General features: G+C 40.2%; 1 protein-coding gene across 1 annotated transcript in view; it reads left to right on the forward strand.

Moving 5' to 3' along the window:
* SPON1 (spondin 1) overlaps positions 1–23,406 on the forward strand; it is a 187,873-nt gene extending 164,467 nt beyond the window's left edge. Inside the window, exons 8-16 of the mRNA XM_002196305.7 lie at positions 10,354–10,555; positions 11,850–11,990; positions 12,326–12,401; positions 12,850–13,032; positions 14,422–14,592; positions 15,629–15,796; positions 16,652–16,816; positions 18,232–18,495; positions 19,670–23,406. Coding sequence (XP_002196341.1) covers positions 10,354–10,555; positions 11,850–11,990; positions 12,326–12,401; positions 12,850–13,032; positions 14,422–14,592; positions 15,629–15,796; positions 16,652–16,816; positions 18,232–18,495; positions 19,670–19,833 — 1,534 coding nt within the window. The 3' untranslated portion in view covers positions 19,834–23,406. The remainder of the gene's footprint in view (positions 1–10,353; positions 10,556–11,849; positions 11,991–12,325; positions 12,402–12,849; positions 13,033–14,421; positions 14,593–15,628; positions 15,797–16,651; positions 16,817–18,231; positions 18,496–19,669) is intronic.
* The last annotated feature ends 3,935 nt before the right edge of the window (positions 23,407–27,341 follow it).

The raw sequence follows: 27,341 nt of genomic DNA on the forward strand, positions 1-27,341 counted from the left end.
ATCTTTTGTCATAGCTGTGTGGCAAAAACGCTTCCTCACCGGGTGTTATGCAGTGATGATGAAAATGCTTTGTCTTTCAAAAACTCAGGTTTCATAAGCAACTCCTCAGAAGGGAACAGAAGTGCAATCTTTAAAAACTAAGGTTTCTGGCTTTGGACTTTCAATAGATCTAGTTAGACATAAACTTTGGAAGAAACAATCGATACTCCCAGAACTTTCTAGTCATTCTATGGTACCCACTCCTCAAAAAAAAAAAAAAAATCAAGAAAAAATGAATATATGATATTCTAGTAGCTCCGATCTTTCAAAGTAAGCTTTTATGAATGTGGATGTACAATTGGAGCATTAAAATTCATATTAACTTTAGTAGTTTCATTATATGCATCCCAGGAATTTAATAAAATACAAAGATTTCTGTTGCTTTCCCCCAAATATGTTGTCCTATAAAGCAGCTATTTTTATTCTTGCAAAGCAACATTTTGTTTCGATGGTGCCACTACAGCCTGTAATGGCAGTCTTCACTTTTTTATTTCTGTCAAACTCTGGAGGGTCTTTTTTCTCCCAGGAATCCTTATCTCTCTGTCATCTCCCACTGTCACAAGGTGCTGTCTACCCTAAAATGGGGTAAGAGCCAATATCTGTCAGTCCTGCTGGAAATTAAGTTTCCTTCCCCAAAATGACAGTGTGGTACCAGGAAACATTCTCAAAGTTTGGAGGTTTTGTGTACAAAAGGACAGCAATGAGGAGGCCAGACAGAGTCTCTTGTTTCTATGGCAACACAATGATGTGTCTGGCTCAGCTATTTTCTCCTTTTATGATTTTATAGATAACTGGGATTCATCCAGTGAAGTTTAATATTGTCAAAAATAGAATCCTAACCCCCAATCTAATCAGAAACAGTAATGCAGAAAGGACAATCCAAGATGAAAAAAAATCCAAAATACAGGGGAAAACTCAGCTGAGACTTTTGATAACATGAAGAAAAATGCATCAAGTTCTCTGGAGCTGTGAAATAGCTTGAGTGCTCCAGCTCTGCATTTGGCTAATGGTTAAACTGTATTTTATGTCAGAAAATTTCCTGTGCCACATCCTTCCCTACTTCCTGCTGCATCTTCTTCCTTCACACTGTTGGTGTGCTGTCCTACAGATCCCAAAGCTCAGGTGATCCCCACCTGTCTGACTTTGGAAGGTTTGGTTGTGTCCCTGAGCTCCTGACAGCTGCATGCAAGTGAGCTTTCTGTTGAATAAACAGATTATCCATCAGGAAAACTAATCAAAGCACTTTTGTTAAAAGGCTTTGACTTCAAAATGCAAGCTTTCATGTAAGAACTGGACCTAAATTGAAATTCTTTTTTCTTTCATTTTGAAAAAAATAAATTCTATGTAGTGTTTCTTCAAATATAAATTATATTTTTGTCCCATAAAGTAGATATATTTGTCACACCAAAAATCTCAGATATATCTGAGCAATAATACATATTTTAAAAATCCATATAAAATATCAGGCATTTTTATTTGAGACAGGGTTAAATTGGCCTCAAAATGCATGTATATATTTGGATAACTAATGTAAGATGAAATCTGTAATCATATAAATTTCCATTTTATTTATACTCCAAAAACTTAACAGGAATGAATGAACCCAACATATCCTGCCCTCACAGCTTGGCTGCTCTATTTTAATGCTCTCTACAGAGCTCCATTTAAATGAGAAAATAACTCAGTCTCTTATTTTTTTCTCAGATGTCAGGACAAAACTCTGCTGAGTTGTGTTTTAGCAGCTCAAGGCAAGAAATTTCTGCCTCTTTTGGCATCCATGCTATTGTGAAGTACCCTGTTACCTGAATCCATGTCAGCCGAGTGCCATTTAGAGCTACATACATTTATATAACTTATATACATTTATATAACTCTATATACATTTGTTGACTAAAAAAAAATCCAAAACCTACTTCGCTCTCACAAACAAGAATTGTCTTAAGTGGCTTTATTTAAAGGTATTACTGAGACCTAGGGAAACTTCATTGTCTGACAGATGGTCTGACACCCACGTTAAGAAATTCATAATCCAATCTCAAGGAAAAAAAGAGTTCTAGGTAAAAACATATGTGTTCATTGGAAAAAAAAACTTGTATCAATCTCTTTTTCGTCAGAGCAAGCACATATGGCAGCTCCATTTTCTGTCACTATTTACTTTCCACTTAAAATTCAAATGTCACTAGCCAAGGAAAAAGGTTAAGTATTAAAACATAGAAAAGAATTAATTAAGAACAATCCCTGCAAGAACTTTATACTCATTGTTCATGGAAATTAAAGGCCATCCAGTTAAATCAAACTTCCTCGTCCCATTCTGCAAACATCTCATCCCTTGAATTTCTTCTTTCTCTACATGTTTCTCCCATTGATAGTTACAGTTGTATGATTATTTCCTAACCACCTGCTGTCTTTCCTTGAGCCAAATAATTTCCCTTTATAACACAGTAAGTAATCATGTCAGCATCATTTCCATGCAATTACACGTGTGTTCACTGATCCTGCCTCCTCATTCCTCTGTCGATACTCACTGAGTAACTGGGGTGATTTGCCATTTCAATTCCTAATGAGCACAACTCTGTTTGCAACATTTCAACCTGCTAATTGTTAGCTCTTTGCATTTTGTTATGAATGGAATGGTAATTAAACACTTACCCCAGTTCCCATCTCCAGACACCAAAAGGTGTGTGCACGTTGGCTGGAGAGGGATGCTGCATGAACAGGAATGTGCATTTATTAATCAATAATCAATTAATAAAAGCTGGCCATCTTCAGAGGTTACACTGGGTCTGGGAAAATGCAAAATGCAATTCTCATCTTAGGATATTTGCAAATCAAATGGTTCTGGGAAGTAGGACAGTATTACTTTAAAATTCTTTAAAGGATTTTGAAGGAGTAGCCACATTTTTTAAGGTATTCCAATCAATAGTATTGATGGTGTCATTTGTTAAAGACAGCGTCAGTACTATTGATTGGAATGGTATCTTTTGTTAAAAGGAGATGTTTGCTGTAATCTAACGCTCAGAATGAGTTAAGCTGGTGGCAAATCAGATCATAAACAGATCTGTGCTGTTTGTCTGATACTGTTAACAGGGGAGGAGAGGACCAGACCTCAGGCTGGGATGTTTCAGGCCAGGCTGAGGAGCTGCTCTGCCTCTGCTGCTTCTCAGGCCAAGCAGGGTCTGCAGACCAGCCAGGTGAAAAAGGAGACAAATACACAGCAACACCCCTGGGATTTCCTGTGTAAATACAGCTGTAATTACTCCAGGCAGACAACTGTAGCCCCAAAGCTCCTGGGAAATGAAGAGAAATTTTTTAATCCGTCCAGAGACTCCAGAGACATGGTCTGATTGTAAATGCACAGTAAATAATCAAAGAAGGGGCACAAAGCTCTTCTAAACAGGAGTAAATATTGCCAGCTCCATAGCCACACCTTGTTTGTGACAAACTGCAAAGAACACATGAAATAATCCTCAGTCTAACAAGCTGCAGTCCTGACTTGAGGTACCTGAGGTTTTCTTGCAGTGTAGAAAACCTGCTCATATTTGTTAATCACATCATCGAGGTATGCCCATTGATGAATGAAAGTAATAAATCAAAGAGCTGATGTGTTAATGAATAAATATATCATTATTATCTACAGTAACAATCCAGGCATGCTTATAGGACAATATGAATACGCCTGAAATGTGTGCACAAAGTCCCTTCCATTTTGTAATGCTTTCTAAAATCACTCAGATAATTGATATTTTAGAGCAGCATTTGTTCTGATGCATTGTTTAAATGCCAGTGGTGATGATATAATCCCCTAGGTTCAATGTGCAATAACATATCCACCACTTTTAACTGCTCATAGCAACATTCTCAGTTTAAAAGCTGACACATAGCAAGGTAAGAGGTTGTTATGTTGGGGGGTTTTGTAGTTCGTATAGTAAATGTATAAGAAGTTTTCTGTCTTTCTTCATTCCTTCCCTATGAAATAAAACAGCCAAACTCCTCCTCTCACCTCCTCTGTTTTCGTGCTTAGAGAAACCAACAGCTTGCTTTTAATGTGCTTTGCAACTTTTAATATAGATGTCAAGCAAATTCCATTGATTCAGTGCTCATGTTATTGTAGCTTTCCTTTCCCTAGCCCTTTTGGAACATACACATGTTTAAATGACTAATTAGCTTAAGTTCTACCTGCCCTGCATTTAATCAGAACTGAAGATTTTCCTCCTCCTCCTTCTGTGCAACTTTGTTCTGGGGTGACAGGACAAACCTGAAACTCTGGGTTTGTCTTCAGGTGTTGATCCCTGTGCATAGAACTTCTTTGTCCATGCAGGAATAGTAATTCCCATTACTTCATAAATGGTTTTCTCAGTATTACAACATCTAAATGTGTCATCTAATTTGCTCTGTTGGTTGCAGACTTCTAAGGGTATTTTCCATTCATTTTGGGATCTTAATTCTCTTCCTTTCTTTTCTTTGAAGCTACTTCACTTTTCACAGGATGTTCTGACTTTAAAGTGTATTCAATAAAAGAGGGGTTGTGTAAGTGCTGCTGGTAGGAAGTTCAAGTGTGTGAAGTTTGTTTCCATGTTCACAGTGTTATTTGTATCGATAGCAAAAGGTTTTAGAGATAAGTAAATAGGAGTGTTAATCCTGGAAATTGTAGATGTCATGCAGTGCAAGTCTAAAAAAAGAAGGATGCTACTTTTGCTAACTAGAGGTAGAACAGAAAGTTCATTTGGTGTTTCTGAAAATTACAGTTTTCATGGTCCTGTAATCAGCTAAATCATAATAAAAACAAATATAAACTGTTTTATGATCATCAGGACCACTGAGGTTAAAGCAATGGCAATGTGGTCCATAGAGCTTTCAACCCTCTGCCTCTGATCAGACTTGAATAGTTTCTGTGTTTCCACTTTTTTCTTCCTATTTGAAAAGGCTACTGCACCATTCTGGGCACAAGTGAAATAAGATCCGGGTACACGCAAATAAATCTGTGATCCAGACCCTAAGAATGTGGTTAGGGTGATTATACCTTAACATAGCTCTGTGAAAAAATCTGGAGAGGTGTACTTCCAACAGCCTTACTCTCCATATAGTTATTCAGTTCATGGTAGATATCAGATTTTTTCTCCCTGTATAAAATCTATAATACTACCTGAATTAGAATTTAATTTCAAAAGTGGGCAAAATCTCAACCCTATCAATGGTCTTATTATTAAAAAATAAGATCAAGTATATGCTTAGGCTGCCTTTTGCTTCTTCTTTTACTTGCTAATCACTTCTTTTACTTTGCTAATCAAATATCAAACCAAAAGTAACCACAAAGTTTTATTCTGCCAAATATTATATTTGCTATTTTTATTCAGTGACTCTGCACATCCACCTTCCTTATGTGTGCTCTCTTTCTTTTCTCATGGATGTCAGTAGAATACAACAATATTGATTCAACACTCAAAAACGTGTCTTGCAGCAAGCTGAGTTTTTTGATGGTTTGTCAAAGACTTCCTTAACCCCCACCTCCAGCAGTGATAGCGACTAGGTTGTCACTTAGGGAGAAAACTTGTGAAACAAAATCATGTTTGTGCTCTTTCAGCCTTTGTCAGATTATTAAAAAGCTAACAAAAGCCCCTAGAGTTTTCTCTTGTATAAGCCCAGTCTGTGCCTATCCCTTCACCTGGGTAGAAGTTATGGGTGGTGCCTTAAATTAGTCCTTTTGCCCTTAATTACAGCAACTCAGGAAGGACTCTGGATTTTGGATGCTGGGAAAGGTTAAACAACTGTTGTTCAAGTTTGTATCCACTCTCCTCAGAAGTATTTGTGAAATTTGTGTGCTTTTGGAAAATGTCTGCACAGAAGTGGAAGGAGGGAGAAGGAGAGGAAAGGAGAGGAAAGGAGAGGAGAGGAAAGGAGAGGAAAGGAGAGGAAAGGAGAGGAGAGGAAAGGAGAGGAAAGGAGAGGAAAGGAGAGGAAAGGAGAGGAAAGGAGAGGAAAGGAAAGGAAAGGAAAGGAAAGGAAAGGAAAGGAAAGGAAAGGAAAGGAAAGGAAAGGAAAGGAAAGGAAAGGAAAGGAAAGGAAAGGAAAGGAAAGGAAAGGAAAGGAAAGGAAAGGAAAGGAAAGGAAAGGAAAGGAAAGGAAAGGAAAGGAAAGGAAAGGAAAGGAAAGGAAAGGAAAGGAAAGGAAAGGAAAGGAAAGGAAAGGAAAGGAAAGGAAAGCCTCCATTTGTCCTCTATGAATTTTTACTTTTCCTTCTTGTTACAGGATAAAATGCAGTAAAATGGACATAGCATTATCCACCTGCCCTAACAAAAAAGCAGAAGTTAAGTGATTTTTTGCAAAGTGCTCTGAATTGGGAATTTATGGCAGGCTCAAGTTTACTGATATTTAATACATCCAAAGTCTTGAAGGCAGAGTGAATCTCACACTGAAGTGTTCCTTAACAAGGTTTCAACACTGACATTGTTATAATTTAATTAATACTATTATTTAAATATAATTAATCTAAAATAGAAAATAAATATAAATAACAGCATTATAATAAATAATAGATATAATTTAAATACAAACATATTCCTATTTAAATTAACATCATGATGAATATGATGTTCTGCCATGTCCATGTTAGACATACTCTCCATCTAAACATCAGCTACACAAACACACATCTCTAATATTTTTACAGTGTATTGCTTACTCTGTTTGAAATATAGAATTCCTATAGGGAATTCTTAGAAACCCTTCTAATGCAGTAAATCCTTTAGCTACTTGAAGTAATTTAATAGGCTTTTTGGGACTAATCATGGCTCTGTGCTTGACAAATATACCAGGATACTGCATTCACTGAGGGAAATTGTTACTGTCTTTCATTATTTTATGACTTTGCATTAGGCAAACTGAAATCAGACTTCTATCTCTAATGAAAAAAAAAAAAAGTAATTTGCATTTCTTTCTGGGAAAGGCAGGATTAATGACATCAAATACTTAGCAACTCTTCTACTCAGAGTCTTTAATTCAACAGAAGATAATTTACACAGTAAGCAACAACTTCTGAAGACTCTGGAACAGAAGTGGCCAGAACATTTTACATATTAGTGAATTATTCTTAACTTGCCTATTGAAAGGGAGCTAAACATGCTAACTTTTAGATATCTTACTTTTGAAACTTCGTGATTGCTACTGAAAGAGCATTGTCTTCAAGCTGTTCTGGTTTTATTAATGTACTGAGAGTGCTTCGAGCCAGGAAAAACCCCACAAATAAATACCACATTTTTATAAGCATTTATAGAAAGAATAAACCCCTTATGACTACAGTAGAACAGTGTCTGTGCACTATTAAGCATGCATGGGCATTATTATTGCTTACCTAACTAAAAAAGGAAGGGCAAATAAGACTGTAAAAATGTCTCACATTTAAAATAAATGTGGTCTGTAGATACTCTGAACCAGTGTATTTTGGCATAAAATTGAAAGCAAAAAAACCAACAAAACCTCGGCTTGACTCTATTAACCCAAGTCCTGTAGCTGTAGAAAATTTGCATTGGTATCACACGAGAATTTAGAAAAGAATTTGCAAAGTAATATTTTAAATAATTCTGCATTTGTTGTTGCTCAAAACGCCATGGAGGGTTCCAGCTCCTCTTCTGTGAGCAGAAGCCTCCAGGCAGGGCTGGTTTTGCTGCCCTGTGCCCTGGAATGTGGGAGCTGCTGCCAGCAGGGCAGAGCCCAGGTGAGGCAGCAGATTCCCTCCCCGGGGATGGGGATGAGCAGTGGCCACTCAACCCTCATCTGTCGGAACTCAAAATGTCCCTCAGACATTTTTGGAGGTTCCAGGGCCTGGTCAGAGGCATTTGAGACCCTGGCAGGCAGCTGGAAACAGCTGTGATTTTGAGTTTGAACCATGGAATGATTTACCAACCTTGCAGGAAGAACAAGAAGTCACAAAAGTTTAGATATTATAGTAGAAGTAGTCACAAAGTAAAGGGAAGAATTTTTTAGTGCTGTACAAGGGGGTTTTGGTTTTGTACATGGGGGTCAGACGTTTTAAGATGGAGGGATTTGGGCCTGCCCTGTCCTCCCTCTTTCTTCTTCCTTACCTCCATGTTCTTGGTGATGTTGGCACTCACAGGTTGGTTTAGAGTAGAAAAGCACCATTTAATATAGGTCGTAGGTATTGGGGGAAAACTGTAAACCTGTAACACGCAATGTACCATATAAAAGAGAGCAGCAGCCCTGGGTGAGGGGAGAGAAGAAGCAGTCGGGAGTCAGAGAGGATGTCAGGGTGTGTGTGTGCCTCTGCCTGAGCTGTGAGCAAACCACAGCAGCTCAAGAAGAAAATCTTTCCGATAACTTGCAATAAACTGCCTTGAGACCGAACATAAGAGACTGCCGAGCCTTTCTTGGGAAGCACGGGTTGGAGGAGAGACTTTTCCACCACACGGAACCACCCCTGACCTAGGGGTGAGCTCTGGCACTCATCCACAGGAGCATTAAAAGTCTATTATTAGTGAGTTCTTTTCTGCATACACAGTAGCACTTGCAAGAACTTTTGCTGTTGAAACTCATATTAGCTTTGGAGGTGGGGGTAAAAAGTAACCGAGCGATCAAGGTATTTCTCTGCCATGTTAGCCCTAATTTTTGCAAGTGTTTTGACAGATGTTTTTATTATTATTATTGTCTCATTAATGCATAAGCACACTGCTGCAGCTTTGTATTTCTGTATTGTCGGATTAAGTTCTTTTCTGGCCCAGAGATGGGGCAACTGAGAGGCGTTTTAAAAACTTTTATTCTATTCTTAGTCTCATGTGAAGGGTGAGACCATACAAATATTCACACAATCACAATCAAAAACTATTTCCTCATTACAGTACATTATAAACGTTTCTTAACCTATCAACTTTATCACACCGTATTATAAATACCTTGAAATGAGTAATCTAAAATTACCCCTCATAAACCCTACTGTGCCAGGCACATTTCTCTCCCTCTCAAGATTTTTCATAGAGGTGCACAGTGAGAAATGAAAGAGAAAACAATTTCTATTTCTGCTCTTTGTTTTTCCCATGTGGAATGTGTTTGGAGAATTGTTTATCTGGGGTGAGTGCTTGGTTGGATTCTGATGAGGATTGTTTGAGCTGATGGCCAATCCAACCCACCTGGGGCTGGGCTCGCAGAGAGTCATGAGTTGTGTTAGAGTTAAGAGTCAAAGAAAGTAGTATATAATTTGAGTATCCTCCTTTTCATAGTATATTAATGTATTTTAGCATAAAGAAATCATTCAGCCTTCTGAATTGAGTCAGACATCATCATTTCTTCCCATTGGCTTCACCTGCATCTACAATACCCTACTACAATGCATGTTTCATAGTTCTATTTCTCTAAAGGATCTAATCTTATTCACAAAACCATCCTTTAAAACTTGTTTCTAGTTCCATTTCTCTTTCAACAATGTCTATCCTGTTCCATAACATTTCTAAATCAACATTTCTTACCTCAAGATTCGCATACAAATACTATGTAGATGATTTATTAAAAAATTATGGATATTGATCTAGTATTGATGTCCAACTGTGATGGACAAAAACTCTATAACAGTTTAAAGTTAGAAAGTGTCTGTTTACTGTGCGTGGGACAGCTCCCAAATACACACCGCACCTTCCAGGTGATTACAGAGTCTTTTTATCCATACAAGTATTGAATACCCTGAATACCCAAAATACAAATATATATTCATAATTTTGGTACATCCCATTCTTCACTTTGTATGCTAATCACTATTCAGCATGTGTGGTTTGTCCCTTGAAATGGGTCGGTGTCCCTTTCATGGGGCGGGGTCCCAAAATGAGGAAGTAAATGAAATCTTCCTCCTCCTGACCTTTCTAGCTTTTCAATGCAAGTATGACAAATGAACTCTTGGTAGAACTCCCATTCCTTGTCTTCAATTGGTTTCAGGACAGAGGAGGCCCACAATTGTCTTATGTTCCTAAAAGCTATTTGTCAGTTTCTATATTCTTCATTATAAACCCAGCTAACTAAACATTGTGCTGACAAGCAATCAATTATTAGTTAACTACTAACTCTTAACTTCATCAAGGCCTAGTCATTTATTTTAATTAACTCTAGTAAGGCTTATCTCTAACTAAAACCTTAGCTCCTCTAAAATCTCTAAATTCCTTAAAATTTACGTTTCATAGACCTTTTATCAAACTTTAAAAATTCTCTACAAATCCATTGCCCACGCTATATCTCTTTCACCTACTGAGGCGCAAACCTCCTTGGGTGATGCTGCAGCTTTCTGGCTCGGTTTTTCACACCTTTCCTCCGGATTTGCAGGAGAGCTGCTCCCTCTGCTGAGTTTTCCGTGGATCGCCACCGGCACCTGATGTCCTTCCTGACCATGCTGGGCCCCAGCCCTGACTGGAACGTGGGGCTCTCTGCCGAGGATCTCTGCACCAAGGACTGCGGCTGGGTCCAGAAAGTCGTGCAGGATTTGATCCCCTGGGATGCCGGCACCGACAGCGGCGTCACCTACGAGGTATAGGCGCTACCTGCGGTTTATCCAAATTATCCCCTCAGAGCACTGAACTAGGGGAGCAGTTTGATCCACGGTGATGCCATCCATGCCTTTATATTTTTTACTCTACTAAAATTTTTCTTGAAATGAAATGCAATTCATGTAAAGAGGTGTTAACTACACTTCACTGTTGGTGGTTTTGCCTGAGTTCCTTCAGCATTAGCGCTGGTGGTGAAACGCGGATGAAAAACCAAAACCCCACAATTCCAATAAAGATTTGTAGGGACGAGATGTTTATTACAGCGCTGGACACCTGTGGGAAATCATTCCCTTTAATGGACATGCACAGTCCTGAGAACTCCCCATCCTTTTTTATTACCTTAACTAATTTCCATATGCATAGAATTTCACAATAGGTTCATGCACATTCTTTCTGCTGATTTCGAGTTACACTTGTACTCAGTTTTTTGTCAGAAAGTACAGAAAGAACTCCTGGGTCACTCTGCGCTGTCTGTTTCAAGGTCCGAGGAGTCTTTCTTATCTCTTATCTTTTTAGTATGGAAATTTGCATTCTTTCTCTTTAGCTGGGGCAACTTTGCTAGTGCTGCAGTTACCAGACTAAACAGCGTATTTTACTTATGCTAGCAAGCTCAAAGCGGCACATTTCACCCAAATCCAAATGGATTTCTACCCTGTTAAATGCTCACTCTGTCTCAGTGGGATGATGTGACATCCACCTGGGGTATTTTTAGCACAGAAGGACAGGATGGGTCAGACTGGAAGGAAGCACAGCGACTCACCTGGTCCAATCTCCCCGTTCAGGCAGGGTCATCCTAGAGCAGGCTATGGGAGTCTGTGCAGCTCTTGAATACCTCCAGTGAGGGAGGCTCTGCACTCACTCTGGGCAAACTTTCCCAGGGCTTGGTCACAGCACAGTAAACAATTTCTTGTTTCTGTTCACCTGTTTTATTCACCATTCAATAAACAGAGGGCTTTGGTCACAACCAAGACTTTGGGTGCCCTTTCACACAGACCAAAGCAGGGCCATCATCAGCTCCAGTCTGGGGCTGTTTCAACCCAATGCCAGCTGTTCTGTTTGGCACAGGAAACTTCAACTATTTCCCACAGCAAAGCAGAGCCAAACCAACAACAACAAAACCCCCTAAACAAACAAAAAAATCCCCATACCAGTAAGTATGAGTGTACCAACTTCACCTCACACTGGAATTTTGCAGTTTAGCATTTCAGAGAAGTTTTAATTTCTACAGATTAACTATTATTTTCTTTTATGACTTTTTTTTCTTTTTGATTGCAGTCTCCTAACAAACCTACAGTGCCTCAGGAGAAGATCAGACCTCTTACAAGCTTAGATCATCCTCAAAGCCCATTTTATGATCCAGAAGGAGGATCTATCAAGCTGGTGGCCAGAGTTGTCATTGAGAGAATTGCACGAAAGGTAGAATACATATAAGTAAAATTCCTAAGCAAGCAAAAATCCACTTTGTAAACCAAAAAACCAATCCATTCTATCTCCACCCTCCCTCCAAATCTACACTCCTTAACCTACCCACAGAAAAAATAATGGCAGAAAAAAATTTAAACTGTCTTAAGTTATTAGTTCTCCTAATTCTGGCAATTATTGCATCTGCTTAATTGGGGCTTTTCTTTAGGTATACCTAGGAATTCAAAGAGAAAAATGTGCTGCAGACACAGCAGTGCCTCAAAATGTGCTGGTTTAGCCCCTCATGGATGAGTTTCCTCTCTTCAGTGTTCACAATCTTTGTTTTGCAGGGGGAGCAGTGCAATATCGTTCCTGATAACATAGATGATATTGTGGCAGACCTAGCACCAGAGGAAAAAGAAGAAGGTACATTTGAAATTAGTTTGTGGGCTACTAATAATTTACATTTTGTTTCGTTCCTCGCTGTCACTTGTAGATAAGGTACAAAACTGACTTAGAAGCAAAAATTCCACTCAGTGTCAAACAGTGATTTAGGTTTTCAACTCTTGTGGTCTCTTCTATTAGCCTTCCCTTCTACAGAAAAGAAATTGCATGTATGCCTAGGAGATGACAATAACAATACAGGCAGTAAAGGAGAGAAGACTTTTGGGGTTCAAATTTTTTTTTTTTTTTTTTTTTTTTTTTAAATAAAGAGGCAATTGGAAATTCTTTTCTTCTTCTCGGCTAAAATGGAGAGGATACAATGCAGAAGGAAATAATGTATTCCATTGCAATCTAAACCAATCATTGGCCAAAAAAAAGGAGGAAAATGGAAGACCACTTTTAACATTCAATGCCTTTCCTCACTTTTCAGATGACACCCCTGAGACTTGCATATACTCAAACTGGTCCCCATGGTCAGCCTGCAGCTCCTCTACGTGTGAAAAGGGCAAGAGGATGAGGCAGAGAATGCTCAAAGCTCAGCTGGACCTCAGTGTGCCCTGCCCAGACACCCAAGACTTCCAGCCCTGCATGGGCCCGGGCTGCAGTGATGAAGGTAACCAGGAATGGAAGGTGGAGGAGAAGAACACCTTGTAGAATTATTCGTCCTTTAAAGTTCCCAAGGATGTCAGTTGCTGTAGTATGGCCTGAGGTGTGGCCCAGAGAAAACTGCTGAAGAACACAGATGGCAGCTGACTGTGGTGAATTCTGTATCTCAGCTCTCTCAGGGCATGAAGTGCACAGAAGTGTGAAGGAGAGGAGTGAGGGGTGCTGTTGAGGTTTCGTGGGTCTTGGGTCTTCAAAGAGACAAGAGCAACTGTTGGTTGTAGCAAAGTTGTTTATTGCATGAATACATCAGTCTCAAAAGCAAGGAGTTCAGAGTATTAAAGTCTAAAGTGCTAAAAGTTTTCTGGCATAAAGTCCCAAGCAGCAGCAGCAGCAGCAGCAGCTCCCACCTTTTTTCTTCTTCTCCCTTCCTTTCATCTTCTCTCTTTGCATCCCAATACAGAGGTTTTATTCATAAATCATGCAATCAGCTAAAAACACGATTCTAAAACATTCTTTCTACACCTATTCTAATGTGTGAAAGTAGTGTCTGTTCTTATCCAAAATCTATGTACATAATTTTATCTATTTACGTGCATAGTTCTATCTATTCTATTTAGAAACACAAGCAATGTTCTGCCTTGTTTTTATTATATCTGGAGCTAAGCTACTGAACTTTAAACTAGGCTTTAGGGCCTTTTACTAGCTAACACAGCCTCTTAAAGCACTTAAGATATATTTCTACTTAAATCTGAAACTTACACTTCTATTTCGTGTCCGTGTGGCTTAATATATTTCAGCTTCTCTAGAGGTTCTAATCTGTCCTGGTTTGAAAAGCAAAACCAGTGAGAGGCTCTAAGTCAGAAATACAATTTATTAGGAAAAAGGGAACAAAGAACCAAATACATACAATAGCACAAAAAAAGAACCACTGACAGAGTCAGAGATACAACCTGACACTCGCTGGATGGGGTGGTGGTAGCAGATATGGTTCTGTCCAAGCAGTGCTCCTGCAGACTGATGTAGTTTCCCTCTGGAGGTCCAGTGTAGAGAAGGTCTCAGCTGTTCCTCTTGGAGGAGGGGATCTCCTTGCTGTCTGCACAACCCCGCTGAGATCCTTGATGGCATCGTTTGGCTCCTCCCTCTGGGCGGAGCATCTCACAACAGAACGCTGTGATCTTATCAGCCATGTGGCTAAAAGAACAGCTCCTCCTGGAGGGACTTATCTCTGAGTCACAAGATAAGGGAAAAAAAAGGAATTGCAGCTCGAGGCGGTAATGGAATACACCCCAATATTGTGCAGCGGAGGAGAGTGGCAAAGGCAGCAGAAAAGGGGTGCTGCACACTGCTGGGCAGCAGCTCTGCCAGTGCCCACACCTGAGTGGTCCCTGTGTTTCAGATGGCTCCACCTGCATGATGTCTGACTGGATTACGTGGTCCCCCTGCAGCGTCTCCTGTGGGATGGGGACGAGATCCAGGGAGAGATACGTGAAGCAGTTCCCTGAGGATGGCTCCATGTGCAAAGTGCCCACTGAGGAGACTGAGAAGTGTATTGTCAATGAGGAGTGCTGTGAGTATTTCATCCAGCTTCATAAAATCCAGACAATATAGCAGGAGCATGACCCAAATCATTTTTATGTCAGTCTTCCTGGGGTCCTGCAGAGCTCCATCTTGAGCCTTGTGCTCTTCAATACTTTAATAAATGACTTGGATGCAAGATTGGAAGAGATACTAAGCAAATTCCCAGATGATCTAAGACTGGGAGGAGCTGCTGACTCCCTCAAAAGCAGGGAGGCCCTGCAGAGAGTTGTCAACAAATTAAAGAACTGTGCAATCACCAGCACAGGGGAGAGTGCTGGATTCTGCACCTGGGACGGGGCAACCCTGGATGTACAGACTGGGGAATGAGAGGCTGGAAAGCAGAGCCAGGAAAAGGGACCTGGGGGTTCTTGGCAAGCTGAATATGAGCCAGCAGTGCCCTGGAGCCAGAATGGACATCCCTGTCCTGGGGGCATCAGGCACAGCATTGCCAGCTGGGCAAGGGAGGGGATTGTCCCACTCTGCCCTGAGCTGGGGCAGCCCCACCTTGAGTGCTGGGGGCAGTTTTGGGTGCCACAATACAAAAGGAGTTATGAAGCCATTAGAAAGTGTCCAAAGGAGGCCACTAGGATGGAAAAGGCTCCAGAGGGGAAGCTGTGTGAGGAGTGGCTGAGGGCCCTGGGTCTGTTCAGGCTGGAGGAGAGGAGACTGGGGGAAGACCTCACTGCACAAATTCTTCAGGAGGGGAGGAGGAGGGGCAGGCACTGATCTCACTCTGTGGCAGTGACAGGAGCCAAGGCAATGGCCTGAAGTTGTGTCTGGAGAGATTCAGTTTGGATATCAGAAAAAATCTGGGCACTGAAACAGGGTCCCCAGGGAAGTGGTCATAGCACCAAGCCTCATGGAGTTCAAGAAGGGTTCGGACAACACTCTCAGGGACATGGTGTGACTCTTGGGGATGACCCTGTGCAGGGCCAGGAGCTGGGCTCCAGAATCCTCGGGGCTCCCTTCCAACTCAGCTGATCCTGTGATACTGATGAACAATTTTCTCTGTCCTCTTCAAACAGCTCCCAGCAGCTGCCTGGTCACGGAATGGGGTGAGTGGGACGAGTGCAGTGCCAGCTGTGGCATGGGGATGAAGAGAAGGCACAGGATGATCAAGATGACTCCTGCTGATGGATCCATGTGCAAGGCAGAAACCACGGAGGCAGAGAAATGCATGATGCCTGAGTGCCGTGAGTGGCCAGGAGTTCCTCTCCCCTGTCCTGAAAAGAACCATCACTTCTGACACATTGCCCCAGCACACAAACAGCTAAACCAGGGACAACGCTGCTTTTCCTTGTTCTCCTTCCAGTTAGGAGAAAAAGCTTAGAGATCGTGCATTAAGTAGCACATTGAGTATCAGGGTGACAGCTTCATTAAAAAATTTTCAGTGGTGTCCTTTGCTCTATGACCCACACAATGGTGAATCAGCAAGCCATACCTAAACCACTCTAAGTTATGCAATATGAGGTGTATTTGACCATAAACTAGAATAAAACACATAAAACAGTGCTCTCCCCTCTTAACCCCTGAAATTTCAGAAATGTAGGTGTTTCTTTTGTGCGATCAGCCAGCCTTACTGTCACTATTAATTTCTTACAAAATGTTACATTTTCATCATAGATGATTTAAAATTTTTTTTGGTATGTTAAATATGGAAGTTTCACTTGTTAGATGAAATTAAGTTGACATCCTGTTCTGTTCACTACAACAATCCTTTTTTTTTTATTATTTTTACAGGAGTTATGATTAAAACATAGCTCCTTAAATTATTTATTCCCCGGATGCACTGAGACCCAGCAGATATGACTTAGATACAGGAAAAGATAGCAAAGATATTTAAATCAAGCAAACCTTTCAATTTAATATAAAGATTTCTCAGCTTCTTCAACAGAACCATTCAGCTTGTGACAAGAAAGTTTAATTGTCTGATGACAGATAAAACGTAGCACATTTTCCACCTGTATAATTTTCAAAATGCATACCTTCATCACTTATTTATAGTAAGGTTAATAATAAGGTTTCATTACCTTTTAATTTCCTATCAGATACCATCCCCTGCCTGCTCTCTCCCTGGTCTGAGTGGAGTGACTGCAGTGTGACCTGTGGGAAGGGAATGAGAACCAGGCAGAGGATGCTGAAATCTGCTGCTGAGCTGGGAGACTGCAACGAGGAGCTGGAGCAAGCAGAGAAATGCATGCTGCCAGAATGCCGTAAGTTTGGGGAATTCCCTGGGAAGAGGAGGCTAATTACATGTCAAAACCTATGGATCAAACCTCCAGCACCACTGCTTAGCATCACTTCTTAGATTAGGCAGGGTATCAAGTGTGCATTGTATAAAATAAATTAAAATAAAATAAAATAAAATAAAATATTAAAAAATAAAATAAAATAAAATAAAATAAAATAAAATAAAATAAAATAAAATAAAATAAAATAAAATAAAATAAAATAAAATAAAATAAAATAAAATAAAATAAAATAAAATAAAATAAAATAAAATAAAATAAAATAAAATAAAATAAAATATTATTATTATTATTTTACACTTTCAGCAACTGAGAGCTGAAATACAACCGTGTCTTAAATTCAGCTTGCCCTACTTCACCCCATGCTAATTCCCAATATTTCCATGGGAATACTGCTCTGCATGTTTAACACACTGCAGCTCCAGGCGACTCCCCAGTAGGAAATAAGTCAGAATTATAAAACATGGTTTATCATTCAAATGCAGACTGTGTGCCAGGAAAGAAAGAAAGAAGAGTTGAAATCACCTGTGTGATTCTTTTAGCTCAGAAAGAGCACAAAAGAGGCATTTTTCCACCTTTGATACACCTCTGAATGTTATCACTTTGCAACCTGCTACTGGTTGGTGTGGAGGCAGCTGCAGAGATTTTTTTTACCTTATTCCATTAAAATCCCCCACTTCTTGGCTAGAGCAAATTTCTAGTTGCTATTCAGTCTTTGTGAAGTGTGATAGCCTAAGGCACTGCTGAATGAATGAGATATGATTGCCTTTAGCATCCTGTTTCCAGCTGGTTTATGAGGTTTTATCACAAATTACATTATTTTTCACAGAAATTATTGGTTAAAAAGGCTTTTAAACTGTAATGGCTCATTCAAATAATGTGAAATATCATTTTGATTTTTATTCACTGGGGCTGTAAGTGTTAAGCAGTGCTGAAAGATGAAGACGTTTAAGATATAATGGTATTAGTGAATATGGCTTATTGCATAACACTGCCAGCAAAGCAAGGCTCAGATCTCAGAGGTAGCAAATTATTTTTCAATATAACTCAATTTTCAGCTTTTCATTACAAAACAGACAGATGGGTGGGAAAATCGAAGAAGGCACAGGAGAATTCTTTATATATTCTTTGTAATTTTAGTGATCTGCCAGCACCACTCTTGAAGAAGAAATCGAAGAGCGTGTCAAATCACACTTCTGCTAGAAATGGACTCAGAAAATTCTGACAGGCAGCCTCCAAACAATGGCTGAGAAGATTGGAGGCTTGAGTAGAGTCTGTGTGGTTGGAGTGTAAAGATTCATCAGGCACATCTGTGTATTTTTGTGTTTAGCTCACATGGATTTTGTGTCATTTTTTTTTGTGCTTCTTGTTGCCTGCAGCCATCCACTGTGAGCTGACGGAGTGGTCCCAGTGGTCCGAGTGCAACACCTCCTGTGGCAAGGGCCACATGATCAGGACGAGGATGATTAAAATAGAGCCCCAGTTTGGGGGAGCAGCCTGCCCTGAGACCATCCAGCGTTCCAAGTGCAGAGTGAGGAAGTGCCTGAGGGGAGCAGGGATGGAAAAAAGGCGCTGGAAGGAGGCGCGGGAGAAAAGGAGAAGCGAACAAGCAAGGAAGAATTTAGATAGTGAGCAGTTTCCAGGTGAGTGTGAAACCACCCGGATAGTGGTTTTAGTGGTTTTCTGCATGACAGTGATGCCTTATGAAGGCTGCCCTGGAACAGAGGCTGGACAGAGCTAAGGAACAAAGCAGGGATTGATTAAAAGGATCTCCTCCATGGATCCCCCTTGGGCAGCACCAGAGCCCAGCCAGGGCTGCACCCAAGATGAACCAAAATGGTCCCAAAATGCACGAGCACTCCCGGGGGCTCTCCCTGGGATCAGTTCTGCTCCATTGGCACCTTGGAGTTCATTGTCCCATTCCAGCTCCAGCCCAGGCAGTCCCATCCTGCTTGTTTTTCTCTCTCCAGCCCACGCTGTTTGTGCTCTTGGGGCTGAGATTTGGATCATTTGTCCTTGGTGCCCAGCTGGAGAAGGAATTGTTTTGTGTCCCTGCTCTGTGCAGAGAGCTCAGCATCCCCTCATGTGAAGCTCAGAAGTGCACACTAGAGCAGCACTGAATCTGAAAAATACAAAAGCCAAAACCTGGGGCATCAACAGGAGTTTGTGAGCAGCTCCACCACATTCTGTGAGAGCATCTTCAGCACTTCAGTCAATAAAACAGCCACTTGCACTGCTTGTCCAAAATCACCCAGCCTAAGCTTAGGGCACCGTGGAGAAAGGCCCACATCTGTCCATGTCTCAGCACTAAAAATATTTTAGATACTGCACACAAAAATGTGAAAAAGTTTAAACTCTACACCTGGCAAAGGACTGATTGCAGTTTCTGCAGATCTGGGGGGCAATCTTTACATCCTGTTAGTTTCAAACATTTAAATATTTGTTCCTGGATCCAGTGCTGAATTTCAAAACTGAATTCATTTCCACCTCAGCCTGATTCAGACTCAGGCTGCTCCAAGAGATCTGCTCAAACTGCTTTTCCAATGGGGGACAGCATCATCAAGTACTGATTCCTCAAATCAACAAAACATATCCTGTGGTATAATTAACATTATCTGGGTAGGAATTACTGCTGTGTTGTGGCTCATGCTTGTCTGACATTTAACAATCTCGTAAGTTTATCTGTCTTTTGTAATATAGATATTAAATTTCTTTTTACTTTTTCCAGTGTTTGACAAATGCAGCTTGGCTTTACTTAGCAGGGGTTTCTATGTCTAAAAACTTAACCAAATCACTTTTTTTTTTTTTTTTTTTCAGTTTGTAGGATGAAACCATGGACTGCTTGGACAGAATGTTCTACACTCTGTGGAGGTGGAATTCAGGAGCGCTACATGATGGTAAAGAAGAGGTCCAAAAGCACTCAGTTCACCAGCTGCAAAGACAAAAAGGAGCTAAGAGCATGTAATGTCCATCCTTGTTAACAAAACAAGTGTTCCAAGTGATGCACTCTGAGCTAAATGAAAAGTCAACCTTGGTTTGTTTTTTGGGACAACAACAACAAAAATATAAAGTGTATATTAGTTTTCATTTTTGCAGTGTGGTTTGCTTTTTAGTCTTGCTGGTGCAAGAAAAATATTTTATAAATATTTCCTCACGGATTTATGCTGAGAGTAAGTCTTTGGTACTCCAGCCAGCCCTCAATGCATAAAAATAGTGAAGTCATGGTGAGTTATTTGACTAAAATACAGACGCATCTGTGGACATGGAATAGCCATATAGAAATACAACTTGTAAAGACATGGGATGCATGCATATTAACAAAACGAAGTTAAAGTGACAGAAAGTTTAATCTGTGGGAGGATTTCTCTCTAGATTTGATTTTGAAAATCCAAAGCAGTGCCTCTGTGATTACACAACTATGCCAAGGAGTAATGTCAGTAATGCTGGTTCAATAACATTAAAGGTGCATGTTTATCTTTTTACACTATTGGGTTAAGCTGATAATAATTATTATTATTATTATAATCCTAAACACTTTTCTTCACATGGATGCTGTGGTCCATGCAAGAAGGTCTTTTTTTCTTCAAAACTTAAAAAGGAAATAATTTTTGTGACTCAACAGTGATGTCTGACCACCACAAAATCACAGTCAAGACAGCACATAAAGAAAACATGCAAATATCATATGTGTACAGTCCATACTGGGTTGATACATTGCTTTTCAAAATGGACACAGAAATAGTAGAAATTGGTCCAGAGTGTTGCAACAGCTGTGCCACAGGATGTCTTCCACATGAGAGACACTAAAAAACTAGATTCAGTTTCACAGGGACCTTATTCACAGGTGAAGAGGGTTTATAATAAAACAAGAATGGTAGAGAAAAGGTGAGCCAGGCTCTCATGCACCCCTTAAAACTGAAATAAGCCTCTGAAAGGAAGTAATGACAGTCTTTTAAAAAAGCTGATTATAGATTGGCACAAGAATACATTTACAGTAGTGTCATTTATTCAGAGCGCAGGGTAATTTAAAAATTACTCAGAGCATAGGGTAATTTAAAAATTACTAAATTTGTGAGAATTACCCCTTTGTGGATATCCTAGTCAGGTTAAATGCCCTCCCTGACTACTTAAGTGAATAAAATACTGCCTGAAATTAGAAAATACCTCCTCACTCTTCTATTTGCTATTTTACCCCATCTCCTGCAAAGTTTAGCTCCCATCCCTACACAGTCAGGTGTAATCAGGGAGATCCTTGGGCCCCACTTGCTATTGGAATACAATATCTTCCTGTAATTCTATTTTCCTGTAATGATCTAACATTAAGAGGGGAAGGTGATGGGTTACCTTTTGGTCCAGGCAAGGCAGCATACCCCTTTGTCTCCTCTGAAGTAAGAGCAGTGCACTGAAAATAAAGATTGTTGAAACTGACACTTAAGCTTGAGAGAAATGAATGGAGATAATTTTTTCTTAATGGTCTCTAAACCAGCCTTAAGTGATTTACTCACTTCCTCAACACTTGGTCGCTACCCTGAGGACCTGACAGATGGGTTTTAAATATTGCTGTGCACCTCTGAGCTGTTCATCTTCCCCACCACCACCACCCTTGGGATCCTCTGTACCTGAACAGCTCGTTGGGCTGGTGGCAATAATTGTGGGGCTGTTCATCAGCATTTCTCCACTGAACACTGCAAGGGCTGCTCAGGAATTCCACAGCCACCATATCCCACCCCTCCCAAGATATTTTACTGCTTTCTGCAGATTTGGAGTGAAGGAAAGGCCAGGGAAATAATAAAACCAAGGGCAGTGTGAACCCTCTCCTGCCGCTGCTCAATGAAATGGGTGCACACCCATAGCCAACCAAACCAGGAGAAAAAAGAATACAGCAAGATTTAATGCCAAAACCAAACATTTTACAATTTGCACAGCTTGGCTCATTTAATAATATTAATTCAGATAGTTTGCCTCCTTGTGCCTGTTCAAAAGTTGTGCAGTTTATGTCTCTACAGCACTGCCATTACAGCATAGTAGCAAGACTGTCTCTCAGTGATGCATTTAGGACCTTAAATTTCACTTTTATGACCAAAAGGAAAGAAAACTCAATGAAAATAAACAGTGAGATGATATAGGTACTGGAGGAGTGACCAGCTGAGCATACTTTGGGAGAAGAAACTGCAGAGAAGGACCACAGTGATCAATGTCAGGAGCTCAGCCAGGGCAGAGCCACATCTCTGGCTGAGCTGGCAGAGGGTGTCCCAGCTGAGGCCATTCACTCAGAAAAGTAATCTTTGGCCATAAAATGTGTGGCAGAGGGCTTTTAAAGGCTTTGAAGGATCTGTGAGCCTGGGGCAGAGGGAGCAGAAGTTTCTCCTGAATGGAAAAAATTTGCTGAGTTCAGCAACCGGATTTATCTCATCAAGCACTTGTTCAAGCTTATCTTGCAAAACCATGCCTGTTTCAGCAAATAATCAATGAAACCCAGTGCTGTATTTTCATTTTCACATTTGTTCCAGTTCATCAAGCTGTTTTGTCTTCTAAATACTCCCTTTGCCAAAGGCCACATAGTCCAAATACACTTATAGAAAACACACAATACCTTTCTGAACTTGCCCACAAAATTGTCCATTAAAGCAATCTGGCATTCCTTTCTCTGTGCTTCTTACTAATTTGATTCTCCAAATCTCTTTTTGTTTTTGTTTTTTTTTTTCTCTCTCTCTCTTTTAGAAGGCTGTTCAGTGTGGTTTCCAGTCATTTCTCTTAGGCTCATTAAAGTTCTGAATGTTGCAAATTGCTTTTTCCCCCACCTTGTTAACAGATGAAATGACAAGGTAGTTGCACCGGATCAGAAATGTGTGACCACTCCTGCTTATATTCAGCTCTTCACACTTGTTTTTCTGTTGAAACGTTTGACAGATCTCGTCTTTCTTCTGGCTTGATACATGAGAAACATTTAGGCTTGTTACATTTTGTAAAAAAAAAAAAAAAAAAAAAAAGAAATACAAACAAAAACAAATTAAGGGAAAAAAAGGTTGATTTTCTTTTCAGAACAAAAAGGAAAAAGCTCTGACATACAATACGTAGAAGTCTTGTTACTGTAAACTTTCTAGTTGTATAATAGCCACTGGTTACCAGTCAATAAAAATAAGAACTGTTATTGTTCTGATGTCCTGAATAATCCTGCTGAACTCAAAGCACAGATGTCACACCAGTTTTGTAGACCTCAACTGCCAGATCTTAGCATTGTGAGTACCTTTTTTCTTCCTAATATACAAATTATAGAATCTTTACACATAACAAAAAAAGGAAAATTAGGGGCTTAACAAATGTACAGTAAGACTCTGTTTGTGTGACATATGAGTTAAACAAAATTTTGATTGCATTTTTAGATTTCCTTTGTTGTTTTTGTTTGCTGTGGAATTATGAAAAAGCTACCATGAACATTTCTTACCAAAGTCTTGTGTAGATGTTTTGTAGCTGTCTGCCTAACACATTATTATTATTATTATTATTATTGTTATTATTTTATTATTTTGGAATAAAGACATCTTTACTATGAATTTTTCACTTGTATGAGATTCTGTTCAACTAATATGATTATGTACACCAAAAAAACATTAATTAGTACAACTCAAGCCATGTCCTTATTTACATTTTACTCCTGTTCATGGTCACAGGCTACCAGGTGTGAGTGGATTTTATTAGAACCAGTCGTTCTTTTACTTGGAAGTTGTTTGTATCAAGATCTTTGTCAAATAGTTTGTTGTTCTTTTGAAATCACAGGGTAACTTAGGAACATCCCATAATGTTTTTGTGTATTACTCTCACGTGAGTTTTGTTGCAGTTGTCGGTTTTTAATAAAAGAGAAACTATTTAAAAGCATTTTAAAGCCTGGTTGTACCTCAAAGGAAAAATGGTTAAAAATAAGGTCTAAAAAAGCCTGAGATTTTGCGAAACTTTTGACTGATCTTTTGTGCTACTGGAAAAGTGTTTTGGGACAGCACGGGTCCAAGCGTGCCACTGATAATTACCCAGAAATTTTGGAGCTGAGGGAGGCCACACAGCAATGCTGCTGCTCTAGAAATCCTGATGTTACAGAAATTGTCTGTAACATTTGCAGCCAGATATAAGCAACCAATGTGTCCACAAAAAACCCTCTAGCCTAAAACTGAAGTGCAACCAGGCTGAGGGAGAGCTGGAGGTAGTGACTTAAATACGCTAAAATCCCTGAACACCTCACTGCCACATTTAAAGCTCTTTAGTGTTGTTTGCTCCACTTGCAAACCCATTTAATATTTTTATTGCAGTACTTTCAACCCTGGGACTCAGCCACTTCATGCAGTGCAAAACAAAGCAATTCTGTTGAGCTTAATGGTGCTGGGTTCTGTCTCCCCTGCTTTCCAAAAGACAGAACAATTTGTGCCATAACTTGTGGGTTCTCTGCTTCCTTTTTCTACCTCTGTCAGGGTTGGGATTGAAGGCACTTGAGACAATAGTTCACATTCAGATTCAGGTGTTTTTGTTTCTTGTCAGTGTTACAGCCTCACTGCCCTGAGTTCTGCAGTCTTTCATTAGCACTAAAGGGTACCCGTCTCTTGTTTCAAGGTTTTTTAAGGCTAAACTATCCAATTAAGAAATGACACCTAGATTATTTTCCCTTTTAACCCAAAAACCGATCACTCAAAGCCTGCAATGAGGGCTTTTCTGTCCAATCACAAAACATCACCCAAACCCATGGAGAAGAAGGAAAAAGAAGGTGAAGAAGAACAACCTAAACCCTCCACCTTGCTTCGTATTTATTACTATATTCTAAAACCCCAAACTCTGAGTTTTCCACCGTGTGATGTTACACACTTCTATCCAAACTCCACACCCACAATCCCAGTTCTGTCATTCCATTTTGGAGGCTTCTCCATGGCCTCAGGTCAAATGCAGAGTTCTCCTGGGGGTCAGTGCCTGTCAGCACAGAAAGTCTGAAATTCTCAGCAGCTGATGGGCACATTAACTGCTCAGCAGGCAAGGACAGTTTTCACAGGTGGTCTAGGTATCCTAATGCCCCTAAAATGTTAATGCTGGCAGCTCTGCAGCCTCATCTTCCTCCCTGAAGCCCTCAGGTGTGGGAATCCAGGGCTTCCCTCTGGCTGCCCTGGCAGGTCTGGGACCCTGGCAGGGGTCAGGAACCCCCCTGGACAGAGCCCCCAGAGACACTGTCCATGATCTCTGTCCATGGAAAAGAGTTTTCAATCTTACAGGATGAATTACCAGCTCTGAGTGTCTGATATGAGTAATAATTAAGTGTAGCAAAAGTAAAATTTTAAGATTCTAGATTAGAGGTTCAAAAGGAACAAGATAAAAGAAATTAGGTGTGTCTTATCCTTTTTCTCCTTCGTCATGCCCTCCATGTTTCACTGCGGTGTTGGCATTTTTCTGTTGGTTTGGGCTGGGGACACACTGTCCAACGTAGGTGACAGATATTGGCACGTTATTGTAAATCCAGCACAGGTAGTTTGTGGTATTTAATGTTTGTAACATCCCACTGAGGGCAGAGCCCCACACGCTGCCCTGCAGGACAGACCTACAACAAGGCAGCAAAACATGTTATAAATAAGCAAGAATAAACAACCTTAAAAACAACACAAACAAATTATAGCTTCTTCTTTAGCAACACAGCAAAAAAACAAAGACTTTTTACAATGTCGGAATCATCAATACCACAGATTCCGACACTCAGGAGCCCCCTTGCTCTGCCATCAGTAATAAAATGGCAAGCACTGGGACAGGAGAGCCCTCCCTCTCTGTGTGAGCTCCACATTTGCACAGGGAGCAGAAATCGAGCCTCTCACAACTCACAGTTTGCTTCCTTTTTTCATAGCAGGGTATTTTGAGAGAGGTCTTTTAAATGATGTGTTTTATGTACATTTAAAAGACCAAGAGCCTTAAACCCTCACCTACCACGGCCCAAGTGTAAAAAGCACCCCAAAGCAGCTTGGTGTGTACCAAACCAGCTGTACCTAAAGTGCCTTTTTATCTGAAAGAGAGAGAGAGAGCATGTGCATATAAAGGAAAAGAGCAAATCTGGCTCTATCACAGAACCTTTCCAAGCAACACTCTCCTTCCCACTGATGCTGCCAAAAATATTGTGATATTACAGGAGAATACACAGGAGTAGCCAGTGGTACTTCAACAAAGTCTCCTTAAGTAACTTTTCCAGATATAACTAATGAGGCTGGGGTTAGGATTTATATTTCTTCATGAGCCTTGAGCCAAGGGAGCTGGGCCAACAGCTGATAAAAACAGAAATAATAGATCCCACACTTTATATGGTATCACACATTACTTTATCCACATAAGTCAGAAATTAAAAGGGAAAAAAACCTAAGTATTTTACTTAGAGTATCCTTAAGACCACTTGGGCAGTGAGGGAACCAAAGCAATGTGTAGAAAATATGGAGTTAGATCTAAGTAAAAAAAAAATTGAAAATGGTCTATGTCGTGATTTCAAAGTGCATAAAAGGTTATGAATGGTAAAATATAATTTTATAGAACTTAGATAAAAAGATACACAGAAAACAAGGTGCACAAGTATAGAAACAGTGCTCCCAGAGCAAACAAGCAGCTGTACTATTTAAAAAATCAAAATATTTGCACTCAGTCTCAATTTTCTTCACTGAAGGAAAAGAAACTTTTGTCAATCTACTTGCAAACATAAAATACTATACTTTTTTGCTATGTTTATGTAGATACACACTATAGGTTTTTGCTACATTTCAACTTCCAGTTTACACACACCTTAAACATCAGAAAAGAGGATAAATATCTGTAAATGGTTTGTCCCTGGACGACACAGCAGCGTACAGAGAGGAATCAAAGCATTCACACACAAAAAGGTCTGAAATGTCTTTACTGGAGAAATAAAATAAAATCCCACTAGATGGCACTGGAAGCCAACACAGACAGCTGTGTGTGGGTTAAATAAAAAAAATTAAAAAATTAAAAAAAAAAAAAGAAAGAAAAAAACCCAAATAGAACCCCAAAAGTCTAATAAAATATAAACCCCAAGTAAGCAGAGTATCTCCATGGGAAGGGACTCCCAGGCCCTAAATCAGAATTTTTCTCTCTGTAGCTGCCCACTCCCTGCTAACATCAAGGGCATCACTGCTACTGGAATCTTGTCCCAGCCTTCCTCAATTGGCTCAGGAATGCTCAGGGTGCCTGGGAAAGGATAAGAGGGGGCAGGGAAAGGAGCCATAGGAACACTCTGGAATTCTCTGCCACATCTGTCCCCTGCTCTTCCAGCCAGGCATCCTCACCTTCCCCTCCAGGAAAAAAAAAGGGGGGTTGTCAATCTTTAGAAGCAGAAATCCTCCAGCCCAGGCAGAAGGAGAGAAGAGGCCCAGGAATTCAAACATTCCTGCAAGAGAGGTCAGGGAGAAGAGGTTTGAAAGCAGCATCCCTGAGTTTTTGTGCCAGGGTGAAGGGGATACCCCAGGTTTTG

The sequence above is a fragment of the Taeniopygia guttata genome, chromosome 5, assembly GCF_048771995.1.
Source record: "Taeniopygia guttata chromosome 5, bTaeGut7.mat, whole genome shotgun sequence".
Lineage (NCBI taxonomy): Eukaryota > Metazoa > Chordata > Aves > Passeriformes > Estrildidae > Taeniopygia > Taeniopygia guttata.